At 45.0% G+C, this 13,984-nt stretch overlaps 1 protein-coding gene across 2 annotated transcripts in view; it reads right to left on the reverse strand.

Annotated features, from left to right (window-relative positions):
* LOC126472148 (uncharacterized) overlaps positions 1-13,984 on the reverse strand; it is a 628,043-nt gene that overhangs the window by 322,471 nt on the left and 291,588 nt on the right. For both annotated transcript variants that reach the window (XM_050099915.1, XM_050099914.1), the window contains exon 2: positions 12,948-13,024. In XM_050099915.1, coding sequence (XP_049955872.1) covers positions 12,948-13,024 — 77 coding nt within the window. The remainder of the gene's footprint in view (positions 1-12,947; positions 13,025-13,984) is intronic.

Here is a 13,984-nt window from a genome sequence, read left to right on the forward strand (position 1 = left end):
TGCCTCCTCTTCATGCCACTCTCCACGTGAAGCACTGTTATTGTTCTACACGCTATTTCATTTCACAATATTCATAGATTCACAAATATGGCAACGGCTGTTATAACCATTTCGCCAAATCAACGACTATTGTGAAGCAGCAACTATATACAATCATCTTACCACAAGGAACTTCTTGTTGTTGTTGTGGTCTTCAGTCCTGAGACTAGTTTGATGCAGCTCTCCATGCTACTCTATCCTGTGCAAGCTTCTTCATCTCCCAGTACCTACTGCAACCTACATCCTTCTGAATCTGCTTAGTGTATTGATCTCTTGGTCTCCCTAATCTCAATAAATAAACAGTTGTCTGTGGAAAGCTCATATGAAGACTCTACATAAATCAACAGAAAATACGTCGATCACTTGGCAAATACCAATGACAAATACTTCCAGCAAAACAAAAGTCCGAAGCTCAAGGAAGAAACTGTTCGCCGGAGAGTGGTGGTCCGAGGGTGGGCCTATTCAGCGTAACAGTTCAGGAGGAACTTAAAAGAAATCCTTTTAAAATAATATATTCCTGAACAAAACAAAGCGGTCATTCAGCTTCAGCTCTAGCTAGCTGTGCTAGGACAATACGCATGATTTGTTGTAAGGTAGACTATGATTAAGAGTATCGTTCGCCATTCATTCTCTCACGATGAATCACGGAGCAGTGGTGAAAGACTCGACTGGAGGGCTGAACGGTGTGAAGTTGTGTTGACTGAAGACGCCAATTCTATCTTGGTGGTAGACATGGGCTTTCGGAAAATGTCAGTTCGCGCCATGTCACTGAGGTCCAGAGGCTACGACAATCGTATACATCTGGTGTTTGTTGGTGTGGGATATTTCACAGTCCAGGATACAACCGTCATCCAGTCCACTCTGTTGCTGAACTTACAACGCTACGGACAGGTGAGCTTCCAGCAGAACAATAACTACACACACATTTGTTTTACCCCTACATGCGCCCTAGGTCTCAAGTCCTCTGACCAGTACGATTTGTCCCACTCAGAACATGGTGGAAAGATATCTGCTCCGGTTTTCGTTACCGTTCCCTCCTCATGATGAGCTGAAACAATTCGTGCAAGAGTATCTCACTAGATAGTATCCGACGTCTGTATGGTCGTATGTCCACACGAAGCATCACTGCGACATGCTGCCGATTAAACTTTGGCGGCACAACAATGAAACGCATGACATACACGATGACATGCGTGTAGATAAGAAAAATGCTGGAATGAGAATTTCACTCTGCAGCGGAGTGTGCGCTGATATGAAACTTCCTGGCAGATTAAAACTGTGTGCCCGACCGAGACTCGAACTCGGGACCTATGCCTTTCGCGGGCAAGTGCTCTACCAACTGAGCTACCGGAGCACGACTCACGCCAGGTACTCACAGCTTTACTTCTGCCAGTACCTCGTCTCCTACCTTCCAAACTTTACAGAAGCTCTCCTGCGAACCTTGCAGAACTAGCACTCGGATCCCGAGTTCGAGTCTCGGTCGAGCACACAGTTTTAATCTGCCAGGAAGTGTCATATCAGCGCACACTCCGCTGCAGAGTGAAATTCTCATTCTGGAAACATCCCCCAGGCTGTGGCTAAGCCATGTCTCCGCAATATCCTTTCTTTCAGGAGTGCTACTTCTAAAAGGTTCACAGGAGAGCTTCTGTAAAGTTTGGAAGGTAGGAGACGAGGTACTGGCAGAAGTAAAGCTGTGAGTAACGGGCGTGAGTCGTGCTTCGGTAGCTCAGTTGGTAGAGCACTTGCCCGCGAAAGGCATAAGCCCGAGTTCGAGTCTCGGTCGGGCACACAGTTTTAATCTGCCAGGAAGTTTCATAAGAAAAATGCTTTCTTCATCCGAAACCCATCCGGGAGTTACCTATCCGCATCCGCAGCTCACTTATCCGCATTCGAGAGCCTTTCACCCGCATCCACGGATATTAAAATTTTGTAAACCCCTTCACTTTATTCAGTTCGTCGGACCTCTGACGGTAGGCTAGTGCTTGGTCTGAATTTTCATCTGCTGCTGTTTGAATTTCATTCCACTGACTAAACATATAAAAACTACTCCTGGTCATATTTTAACAAAACAAAACCTCTCATATTCTTGATGAATTCCACAAGTTATAATTTTCTGTCGTAGTTATTGAAAACGATTTTGTGCATCTTTCTGCGGAATATTTCCACAACACTGAACGAGGCGTTGTAAGATAAAATGAGCGGCAACGTGTCGAGTTCGTGCCAATTTAAGTCATTCGTAATTGTAATCCGTAAGTATTTAGTTGAATTTACAGCCTTTAGATTTGTGTGATTTACTGTGTAACCGAAATTTTAGTACTCATGTGGATGACTCAACACTTTTCATTATTTTGAGTTAACTTTCGTTTTTCGAACCATACAGATACCTTGTCTAGATCATTTTGCAATGAAGATACTATCTTTTCTTTTTTTAGCCACACAGTGATAAGTTTTGCGGATATCTGCATCCGTTCAGAGCACTAGCCAGAGAAAACGCCTGCGGAGCACACGAATGTCCTGAAGCAGTCCGAAATGCGTATGTGTTTCTGACTTCATCTTGAGCGCGTTTGGTGCACACACTACTTGAGTCAGACGGAGGCAGGACACAGCCAAAGCATTTGGATGACGCTACTACTGGTCGGATCATTGGTAGGTCAGAGTGCGGTCCAAGTCACTGTGAGGTTAGATGACTTTCCAAAGCCGTCTGTTGCGTCATCTCAGAGACTGGACAGGATTTGATGAGAGAGAGGAAACATTCTGCTGCAGCAGGGGCAAGTTTTCAGTGCACACATTACAGCCGTGCCTTGTTGGATCACGGACCCCGTGACGCAGGGATGTGGGAAAAGCCGCCAGAAAAAGCCTTCAGGGCGCGTGCGGGCGGCAGGGCTACGGAGACGCGGCCCCAAAACGCACCGGCGCCGCACAGTGGTTCGTGCTGAGAGCCACTTGGCACCCGCGTCCCGCCGGTCAAAGCGACCGCTACTGCGTGACCGGCCGCAGTCCGTCGTGAGGAAGCGTCGATTGCCTCGGGACATGCCCATCTGCCGCTCACATGCAAGAGCTGTTCGGCGATCGCTTTCCTTGTGGCAGGGAAACCACGACGTAACCTGTCTGCAACGAGTGCAAACCAGCCCGTCGCCGCACTGCGCGGCCAGAACCACCGTCTACGATCCTTCGAGCCCTTAATTGCCAACAGCTGCCCAAGGAGAAAACAGGAAACATAGACTACCGTTATGCAAGTGAAAGTCTCGTGTCATACGAAGCAGGAAATGAGTCTGCTTCGCTAACACATCCTGTCGTGTGTACGACGTACGCGTAACTCCAGCTCGATAACGATTGTGTAATTACCCTCCGGCGGTACAACTTTCTATTCGTTGTCGATCCGCAAAAGTCATTAAAATTCGACATGGAGGCTAGGAATTCTCTTAATGCTCAATTCTTTAAGTTATCTTTTCCATTTAACAACAGATGGTCAGCTCAGAGTAGTGCGGGATAGATTGTGATGCAAGAACTTTTTTTTGTGCGATGCAAAATATATACAGTTTTCGGTTGCTTCCGCTATTATTAAAACTAACATGTAAGCTTTTTTTAACTGTTTTATGGCACAATCGCCAATTTTTGTGATATCCGATAAGCTTTTCAGGTCTACCTTCATAAAACGTTGTTTCGTCTCTACCTGCTCATTGAATAGTCATTTCCTAGACATTACCGCGACGTAGGGCATACAAACGCATGTATAACAGATGAAACAAGGAAATGGCCTAACGGCGGTCAAATGTTTATACTATATCCCGTCATTAATGTACATTATTGTAGGACCTCTTGCAGGAAAGATTAATCGACATCGAGGTCGACGAAGGCAGAGCAGAAGCTCGGATTGGCGGAGTGTTGGGAAAGGTAATCAGCCGTGTCCTTTTTTTTAAAAAAAAACACCCCGGCATTTGCCGTAAACGTAAGTCGGGGTAGTAGAGAGAGAATTTGAACCACAGTTCTCCCAAAAACTAGTCCAATGTGCTAGCCACTGCGCCACTACGATCGGTGGCAGAAGCTTGCTGTCTTCACCACTATTCGTAGTTGCGGGAAATGTTCTGTGAACAGCAGGAATAATAACTACAAACCTTAAGCAGGAGATTATGGTCTTAATACTGACTGCCAGCTTAAATGATTCCGAGGAATTACGCAAACGGAAAAAAGAAAGTTGCAGAGTTATAAGGTCATCCTCTGATTCTAACCACCAAAATCCAAGTGTTTTTTTCCGTGAAAGATGAAAATTGTCGCTCCGATGTAAGACAACGGGTTTTGAAGAACACCTTGTCAACGACGTTTATCTGTAGGTGTAGTCTAAAAGAGACAGACCGTTTACGCTAAATTTTACTCCGTGTAGCAGCGTCAGGATCATCGAAGATGCGTTCGTTGACTAGTGGATGGTTGGTGTATGTGAAAGGTACACAGACCACAACATGGCTGCACAGCTGGTCGTAATAATATTCTCGACGACCCTGTGGCCCTGTTGAGCAAAGCTTGGGAACCGCCAGTGTGAAGTAACTGAGCAACACTGACGCTGCATGTCGGGACTGATGAGAACAAGCGGAACGTGGGAGCAAGAGCCGCAAACCGACGGGCCAGTCACGCAGACCCACTGACTGCCTGCGGCAATTTGCCGTCCGCTTCACGTCAAAGCGCTCTCTCTCTCTCTCTCTCTCTCTCTCTCTCTCTCTCTCTCACACACACACACACACACACACACAAAGCGTATGCCCCTAGGCAATCAAGCTGCAGCCGCAATTGTGGACAGCGTGCACTTCCTCGTTTCTTGCACGGGCCACTCACACGACCGGTAGGCGCTGTGCAAGGGCTCCTGACGATATGCATGGCGCTGGTCTGCTAACGATCAAAAATGCGGAGTGTACATGCAATAGTGCTTAAGAATCACCCGGAACGGTTTTCACGTACGCGACATTGTGATACTAATTGATTAGTGATTTTATTTTAATTAATTAACCTTTATTTCTGAATGTGCAGTCAAACTCGTAGTTTTCTGGACGTACCCTCTTGATTACTTTTGTGCTTAGTCACGATCGTAGCCATTAACTACTGAAACAAATAAAATCTGCAACTACATTTCGCCCTTCCTGTCAACAGCGTCTTTCGTAATGAAAAGAACAAAAATAGATGGAATTATTTTTAGAACTATAGCATACCAGTGGATATATGTATGTCACTCTCAAAATTTTAATGAAGTCATGTTTTTTTTCTCATAAAAAGTTACCTTTGACATCTCGCAGTTCTACGCAACGCAGCATTTCTCAAATAATATGATAAGCTTTCTTGGGTAGGTTATTGAGCGACGCTTCACATCCATGAACAGACGCTCCCGGCGGCTAAATGATGCCCTCGGATTGTTTCTTTAGACTTTAGAGAGAAAAAATCGGGTGACACTAGATCCGAATTGTATGGTCGACGCAGAAGTGGCTGGAATCTGACTATTGAAGAAATGCTTGTGTTTCCCCTGGTCTTTAACCGTAACTTTCTGTCGTTGCATGAAACAAAATGTCACATAAACTGCCTGTGCCCAATTCTCCTACATCATTTCTAACTTGTTAGTGCAGTCTGGCATGCGGTTACGGCCCGAAAATTTTTTAATGTGATTGCGGCAATGTGTCCACTTTCTGACAAACTAATGGACAACATTATTCTGTCCACATTTCCAGCTCTATTCACATGACTGAACTAATATCATGAAAGACGATATAGAAATATTAGTGCGGCTAAACCTCCAGGTCAAAATGGTAGGTAGTCGTATTTCACGATCAAATGCGGTGTAGAAAATCGATTATGGCTTAATGAAATTAATCTCGCCAAAAATTTCTTGACAGAAAATCAACTACATGAGAAGCTATTTGCTTCTGTGTTGTGTTTTGCGGTCCCCATGGTTTACAAATTTTCCTGTACTAAATACTCTCATTTAAAATAATAGCGGTAGTAATCAATGTAAAGACAGCGGAACAGTATGTTTCTTGGTGCAGTGAGCGTCCTCTTCGACACTAAAACAGAGCTCCTACTCCAGTGTAGGTGTATATCCAGATATACAGGGTTATTACAAATGACTGAAGCGATTTCAAAGCTCTACAATAACTTTATTATTTGAGATATTTTCACAATGCTTTGCACACACATACAAAAACTCAAAAAGTTTTTTTAGGCATTCACAAATGTTCGATATGTGCCCCTTTAGTGATTCGGCAGACATCATCAAGCCGATAATCAAGTTCCTCCCACACTCGGCGCAGCATGTCCCCATCAATGAGTTCGAAAGCATCGTTGATGCGAGCTCGCAGTTCTGGCACGTTTCTTGGTAGAGGAGGTTTAAACACTGAGTCTTTCACATAACCCCACAGAAAGAAATCTCATGGGGTTAAGTCGGGAGAGCGTGGAGGCCATGACATGAATTGCTGATCATGATCTCCACCACGACCGATCCATCGGTTTTCCAATCTCCTGTTTAAGAAATGCCGAACATCATGATGGAAGTGCGGTGGAGCACCATCCTGTTGAAAGATGAAGTCGGCGCTGTCGGTCTCCAGTTCTGGCATGTGCCAATTTTCCGCGGGCTACGCGTGAAACTTGCCCGCACGCGTTCAACCGTTTCTTCGCTCACTGCAGGCCGACCCGTTGATTTCCCCTTACGGAGGCATCCAGAAGCTTTAAACTGCGCATACCATCGCCGAATGGAGTTAGCAGTTGGTGGATCTTTGTTGAACTTCGTCCTGAAGTGTCGTTGCACTGTTATGACTGACTGATCTGAGTGCATTTCAAGCACGACATACGCTTTCTCGGCTCCTGTCGCCATTTTGTCTCACTGCGCTCTCGAGCGCTCTGACAGCAGAAACCTGAAGTGCGGCTTCAGCCGAACAAAACTTTATGAGTTTTTCTACGTATCTGTAGTGTGTCGTGACCATATGTCAATGAATGGAGCTACAGTGAATTTATGAAATCGCTTCAATCATTTGTAATAGGCCTGTATTTTCAAGAGAATTTAAAGAATTTATTCGTTGCCTGAATTCGTTCAACCAGTAAAACACCACGATTGAGGCAATATAACAACGTAACATTGTAGCTATTAATGAATACATTATGACAGCATTTAAAATTTTTAAATTGTGTGAAATTTTGAAAAAAAAAAATTTGTTTGCCCTGGAAGCCGTGAGATAGGCAAGCTGCAACTGGACTGGGTTCTGGGATGGTAATGGAGACAGGGGAGTGTGGCGCGATGTACACACAGGAGAGCGTGCCGGCGCGGACTGTACCGGCAGCCATAAAACAGCGTTATTCGTGTAGCCGTAGCGAGAACAAAGGCGGTGGGCGTGTGGCGCCGCAGGGACAGGGACAGGGACCCGCCGCGGGACCTGTTGCCGCCCCGTGTCCCAGCCCAGCCGCGAGCCTTTGCGCCGATGCGCCCATTCCGGCAGTTGCTCCCTGCAGGGCTTCCCTTCCCGTCCACACTCATTTGCGGCTGTGTACGTAGAACACTCGGCGGCTGATTTACAGTCCTGCTAGTGATGGAGAAAGCTGCGACGAGTCACATTTACTCATAGACTAATTTTATTTTTTAACGTATTAAATAATAAAACACTATCAGTTACTTCTTTTTTCTTGCCTTACACGACGCGTTTCAGGAATTTATTACCATTTTCAAGTGCAGCTATTTACACTAACACATTACATGGCGTTTGCGTGTGTGCTGTTCTGCCAATGTTGACCTGCAGTCGTCTTTTTATGATTTCACGGCGATCGTAAAATTTAATGGAGGAGCTGGAAATTTTTGTACATCACTAATAGTCAGGACGAGAAATTCTCAGTGACAAGTAGCAAATGTTTTTTTCTGTATGCAATAGTTATAATCATCTATAAATATGTTTATCTCTTCGTCCGCGCCACTCAGTATTTGCAGCAAAGTAGTATAAAATATAATACAAAGCATAATCGATAATTAAGTAGTCAACAGTGTTACTGATAGGAGTAATGATGTGAATAATATAATCAACGAAAAACAACTCTGTTTTACAACTCTTTGAGAAGCCATACCGTCGTAATATGTGTACCAATTTTGATTTTACGTAAACTAGAGTGATTGTCTGCGACTGTGTGAATTTCTGCGAAATGAACGAGGCACAATATCGGTATTTGCGACAAAAATTACTATTCCATGACATTAGCCTGAAAAAACAGAAGATTTGTGTCGAAGTGCTATAACTCAACGCTGTAATTCCAGGCTTCAGTGAGCGCAGCACTACAATTAGCGAAGATAATGTTGTCATCATTAAACTCCAAGCTCTCTTACCAGCATAAAGTAATGTGGACTGATTTATTACGTGAAACTCCCAATGAATTACTGAACACCCTGTTTGTGTAGCATAGCTTTGCGAGGCATCGTATCTTTGACAGCGGCAGCGCCTTAACGCCTTCATGATACTGTAGGGATGCAAAGTGTTACCATTCAGTGATTTGTTTCAGTTTAATCGTAGTTGGTGTCTGCCGAAACCCACAATAACGGCAAACAAAGAGTTTGTTATTTTGAAATGATTCTTTTCACATGAACCTAAGCACGAAGTGATATTCCGCGCTGCCATTTTCTGCTAAGGGCCGGATGAAGTACAGATACCCATTCGGAGCTGAAGAAGGCGCTTTCGCCAAAGCATATCTTATTGATCGAGATCCAGTGAACCCGCACAAAAAGGGCTGCATACTGCTGGACATGCACACTGGCAAAACTAAATACCTCGAATATAGGTATTGTGCCACGCGTATTAGTTTGGACAATGCAATGAGTCTAAGTGGCACCGGCGGTCTTTCTCAATTAATACTGGAAACTTTCCACATGATTGCAGGCAATGCATTTGGTAACTTCGCTTCTCACGAGCCAGGCGTTTCACAGACTACACCCGTTTGAATGGTATGACATCATCGTTGTGAAAGGATTCCCAGCCCCGCTCACGCAAAGAGGCGCTCACTCAAAACGCGTGGCGCCGGTCACGTGAGAAATTCAACTGTGTCAGATCGGGTCCTGTGAAAAGTGGATAGTAGAATGTAGGAATGTCGCCATAGTCACGACGCTGGTGGGTTAGGCATTATCCGCCGCAAACACCGAACATTCTCGCGAAGTTTCACATACCACGAAGGTATAATTGTTGAGCAGATTTTTCCTTCTAGCACATGTTTATTTTCACACCACTGTTAACAAGGGTTGGCTATTCGAAAAAATACTTAGTAGAAAACGACAATAAAAATTATGTCCGAATTATTTAACAGAACGTAGCTAATGGCACTTCAGCAAAGTGTCATGGACGAACTAAACAAATTTCAATATCAGTGCACACGGCACACAACCAGTATGCAAAAAAAAGGCCACTTCTTTTCTTATCGCTTTAAACGAAATACGTTATTCAGGAAACCGAAGTACAAACACTTGGGCCATGAATTAGGTGTTTCCCGTCTTTGTTTTTGAAGCTGGCTGATGGAAAATGTTAGGAGAGAAAAATAATTGAAAACAATTAAGTAAATTTGGCTTTTCCAAAAGAACTCAATTAACTACGTAATATGCTACATCAATCGGCAACGAATTTATGCTATGTTCACAAGCAGGCTGTGTTTTAGCAGATACACCAATGAAACGCCAACAAATGCAAAAATTATGTATACTGAGTGACAAGTCCCTAACACCGAGCCACTGGCTAAGCAAATGTTCCTGTGTATTGCAGCTGCTGAAATCATGACATGAACATGTGAGTAAAAACAAACCACAAACAGCACCTCAGTGATACCTTTTCACATGTGTTGCCAGGCCTCGGATGTGTAATGTCGCGTCTGAAAACTAAACTGTGCAACAATATTATAGGGTCATTTTTTTTAACTAGTCATTTTCTCCCAGTGTCACAAGCGTGGTGTCGTGCGACATTACCTTTAGGCTCGGCAACACTTCAAACAGCAAGGTGTAAGAAAAAAAAAAGGCTGCAGTTCAGAAGTTCACGTGAGACTTACGGTGTGTTAATGAAGACACACTGGCAGCACACTTCAGGACAGTTCCGCCCAACGCCGCCGTGGGCGTGTCGTATCATGTGAAGGTCGTCACGCGTTCCGTTACTCACAGCTCACTCGTTCTTTTGATGTCTGTGCGACGGGAGGTCAGACCTTCGACGCTCAGAGTTGAAATCACGAAGTTCTCTCACTGGTGTCATGGGTGGCTAAGGACAACATTACAGACACACCACCATTCAGAAACGAGGAGAAAAAGACCCAGCTGGTGGCATAAACCGCATGAATGAAACCATCCCTCCCTTTGGAACATTCATTTTCAGACATTTCGCAGTCCAAAACGACATTCTGCACTGCGATGTGCAACAGGACGATTTTATTGACGACCTTTGCACTTTCCAAAAGATTTAACCGTTCTCTCCGTTCTCGAAGGACATAGTGATGCTTTGATATACAGACTAGAACAACTAAGCACCGTTCAAAATCATTCAGCGAAAATTAAACGCGATTCGAAGCATAAAAGGGTATGTATGCTTTCTCACACCTCCTTTTCCGTATCCTTCTGTGGCGTGTATGCAGGAGGAGTGTGACTTCGATACAAGCGTGAATAAAACGGCAAAGGGTCAGTCTAATACACCCCAGCTTAGCAATACCCTCGATGCCCCCTTCGCATCTTTGTTGAGCACTTTAAAAATGGCCATGTACAAAAACGCCCTTTCACAGTTTCCTAGGTCCCGGCGGACTAGGCAATCCTGTCGACACCCCTCAAATTTCGCCAGCCAGGATTAGTGCAATGACATAGCACCATTCAGCTGTTTAGTTTCAACGCAGAAGCAAATCAACCTGCAGGCAGCTCTTGCACAGTGAGGAGCGTTTCCTACTCCTGTTTTTATCAGCGTTTTCCGAGCGTGGTAAGGATTCCATAAATAACTATGTTTGCCTTAGGCTCTGGCTCGTTCAGCACATAAGAGGCGGAACGTTTATTTTTGTTTTACAGAATTATGGTATGGAGACAGCTGTCCTTCACTGAGATTAGCCAAGCCGTTGATCTGCTTGGAGATGGCAGGTCACAGTGATACAAGGAAATATGCTAGGCATGTCACACAGTGCAGTAACACGCAGACTGATCTTATCACGCGCCGTCCAAGTCGAGGCCATTGCCACTGCACTACACTGTGGGACGATGGTGCTACTGGTCGGCAGGCAGCCCAATGGACAAAATATACTCTAACCTATCACCATGCTGCTGCTACTAGTCAAATAGTGCCAATGCAGACAGTTTGGAGATGGTTGTGGAAAATGTGCACTTATCTGTGCAAGTCAATGAAGGTGCCAAAGTTGACCCATACACATCGTGCGGCCAGGTGCCAATTAACACATGCAGTGAGGGTATGGAGCGTTGGCATTAAGTATTCTTCAAAGATCAGTCATATCTCTTCCAGGAGGGCCATGACGGCAGGATCCGTGTTTATCATCAGAGGTGAGGAATCATACAAATTTAATTTCTTCCACACCCCTTATTTGTGGGTCGATCTGTCATGATTTGGAGAGGCATCAAGTTAAACAGGAAAACACCCCTCATTGTCATGCAACTTCCTCCGACGAACACCAAGCGCAACTGAGATGAGACAGGAGAGTCTGACAGCAAGTGGGAGGCTTCAGCATTTGAACCGTTCTTCCACTGATGCAGGATAATGTTCAACCTCACATGACACAGGTCGGCCAAGATCGTCTCAATGCAGTGGGCATCCCAGTAATGCAGTGTCCTCCCAACAGCCCTGACTTAAACCCAATTGAACATACTTGGGAAACCATGGGTCGAAATCTAAATTGTAGGAACTCTCAGCCAGAAAAAGTAGAGGAATTGGTTCTTGGGTCACAAAACATATCTATTAACATCCCCTAGACCTATTTCAATTCCTTGACGCGCAGCTAAAGTTGCCGATATCAGGCTGTCATTTGTGCTAGTGGTGGTGCCACCTGTAACTGAGAAATAATTTAATTGCGCATAAAAAAAAACAGATGACTGAAGCTACGCCACTGGACCAGCACTTGTCGGACACATGCAAAATCTGAGGGATATGGAAAGGGCTGCCTTTCCCACCAGCGCCTAGGAATCCGTGAATGCGTGTCTCCACACAGGGACGGATATTTAAAGTGCCCAACAAAGGTGCACAGATGGCACCGAGGATGTTGCCGAACGGGTGTCTTAGAGGAACCTTTCGCTATTCTTTTCAAGTACGTGTCAATGTCGGAACCTCCCTCCCCTCGTTCACATGCCACAGGAGGGCGCGGAAGAGGAGGGATGAAAGCATAAACAGCCTTTCCTTCTTCAGAGCATGTACAAACTTCGTCGAATGATTTTCAATGGTTCCTAGTGGTTCAACACGTATACCATGTGGGTGTTACAGTCCCACATGTCCTTAGAAAAAAGTTGAATTGTCTGGGGGTGACAACAATGTCAAAGGAAATCAAGAACATCGCTCTGTTGTACGTTGCACTGAAAAATGATACTTAAACGTGGGCGATAATCAATATAAAAATACAAGCTTCTCAAATGTGGTGCCACAGAAGAATGCTGTTGATTAGATGGCAGATCGAGCTACATATGAAGAGGTACTGAATCGAATACGCGAAAAAAGATGTTTATCACACAATTTTACTTAGAGGGACAGCAAATGAAAGGTAATAACTGTACAGGGAGTCACAGGTCTGACTACAGTAAGCAGGTTCACACGGCTGTTGGTTGCAGGCAGTTATGCAGAGGTGAAGAGGCTCGCACGGGATAGGCTAGCATGGAAATAACATTTACTTAAGCGGCAGTGGACTGGCTGCGGAGAGTGAGACGAACGACCCAGTGGTGTGGTGCTCAGACTGACCTGCGGGTAGGTGTGTTGGTGGCGTTGGAACCCCGGGCGCCGTCTTCCTCGTCCAGCGAGCCGCCGGCACCCGAGTCCTGAAACAACAGGAAAGAGTGCCGCTGTTACACCCGTCTCACATCGCGGCGCTGCGAACTACAGCGTCAGCCACATTAAAGCTATCTGACGGACCGAATCTCTGTCCCCATCACCTCCGCCATATGGCCACGCCTCGTAGCCGTCTCACAGTTCCAGCCTGTCACTCCCTCCACTGATCTTCCGTATTCCAGATATCCGGGATCGAATTCCAAATCCGGTTCACAATAATGGAGAGGCGTAAACCACTACGGAACAAATCAAAACAACAATGGGACAGATTCTTTCAGAATAACTTGCATGGCTTCGTACTTCTGATTAGTGGTGGCAAGTTCCCATGAGACCAAACTGCCGAGGTCATCGGTCCCTAGGCTTACACACTACTTAATCTAACTTAAAACTAACTTACGCTAAGGAAAACACACACACACACACACACATGCCCGAGGGAGGACTCGAACCCCCGTCGGGCGGAGCCGCGCGAACTGTGGCAAGACGCCCCAGACGGCGCGGCCGTCTAATCGATCGAAGGTTTTTGTTCATCAAAAGCTAGAATGTCGGGCGCAATAAAAGCTTATTCTGCTGTAAAATAACACACACTAAACTGCTTGAAATTAGCGGTCTTTTACTTGCATCTACTTTATCACATCTTATCATATGATACAAGTTTTCAAATCAGGTTTTCTGTTCAGAAGTTATCCCCAAAATTTGCTAGAAGTCGTATCAACCTCTCGTTCTAAGTGACATAATATTGTTTTTTTCGGGGGTGGGGGAGGAAATATACTCCAAATCATTCCCAAATTTGTACAAAAGCTGAAAATCTTTTTCCTTACACGAACACCAGATGCGTTACTAATGCTGGTAACGATGTTTTTGGAACTTACCACTGCTTACATGCACACATCCTGACAAATTTGGCAATAGCGAGAACGCGAAATATGAGATAAAGGTGCCATTTTTCA

The sequence above is a fragment of the Schistocerca serialis genome, chromosome 1 (assembly GCF_023864345.2).
Source record: "Schistocerca serialis cubense isolate TAMUIC-IGC-003099 chromosome 1, iqSchSeri2.2, whole genome shotgun sequence".
NCBI classification, from domain to species: Eukaryota; Metazoa; Arthropoda; class Insecta; order Orthoptera; family Acrididae; genus Schistocerca; species Schistocerca serialis.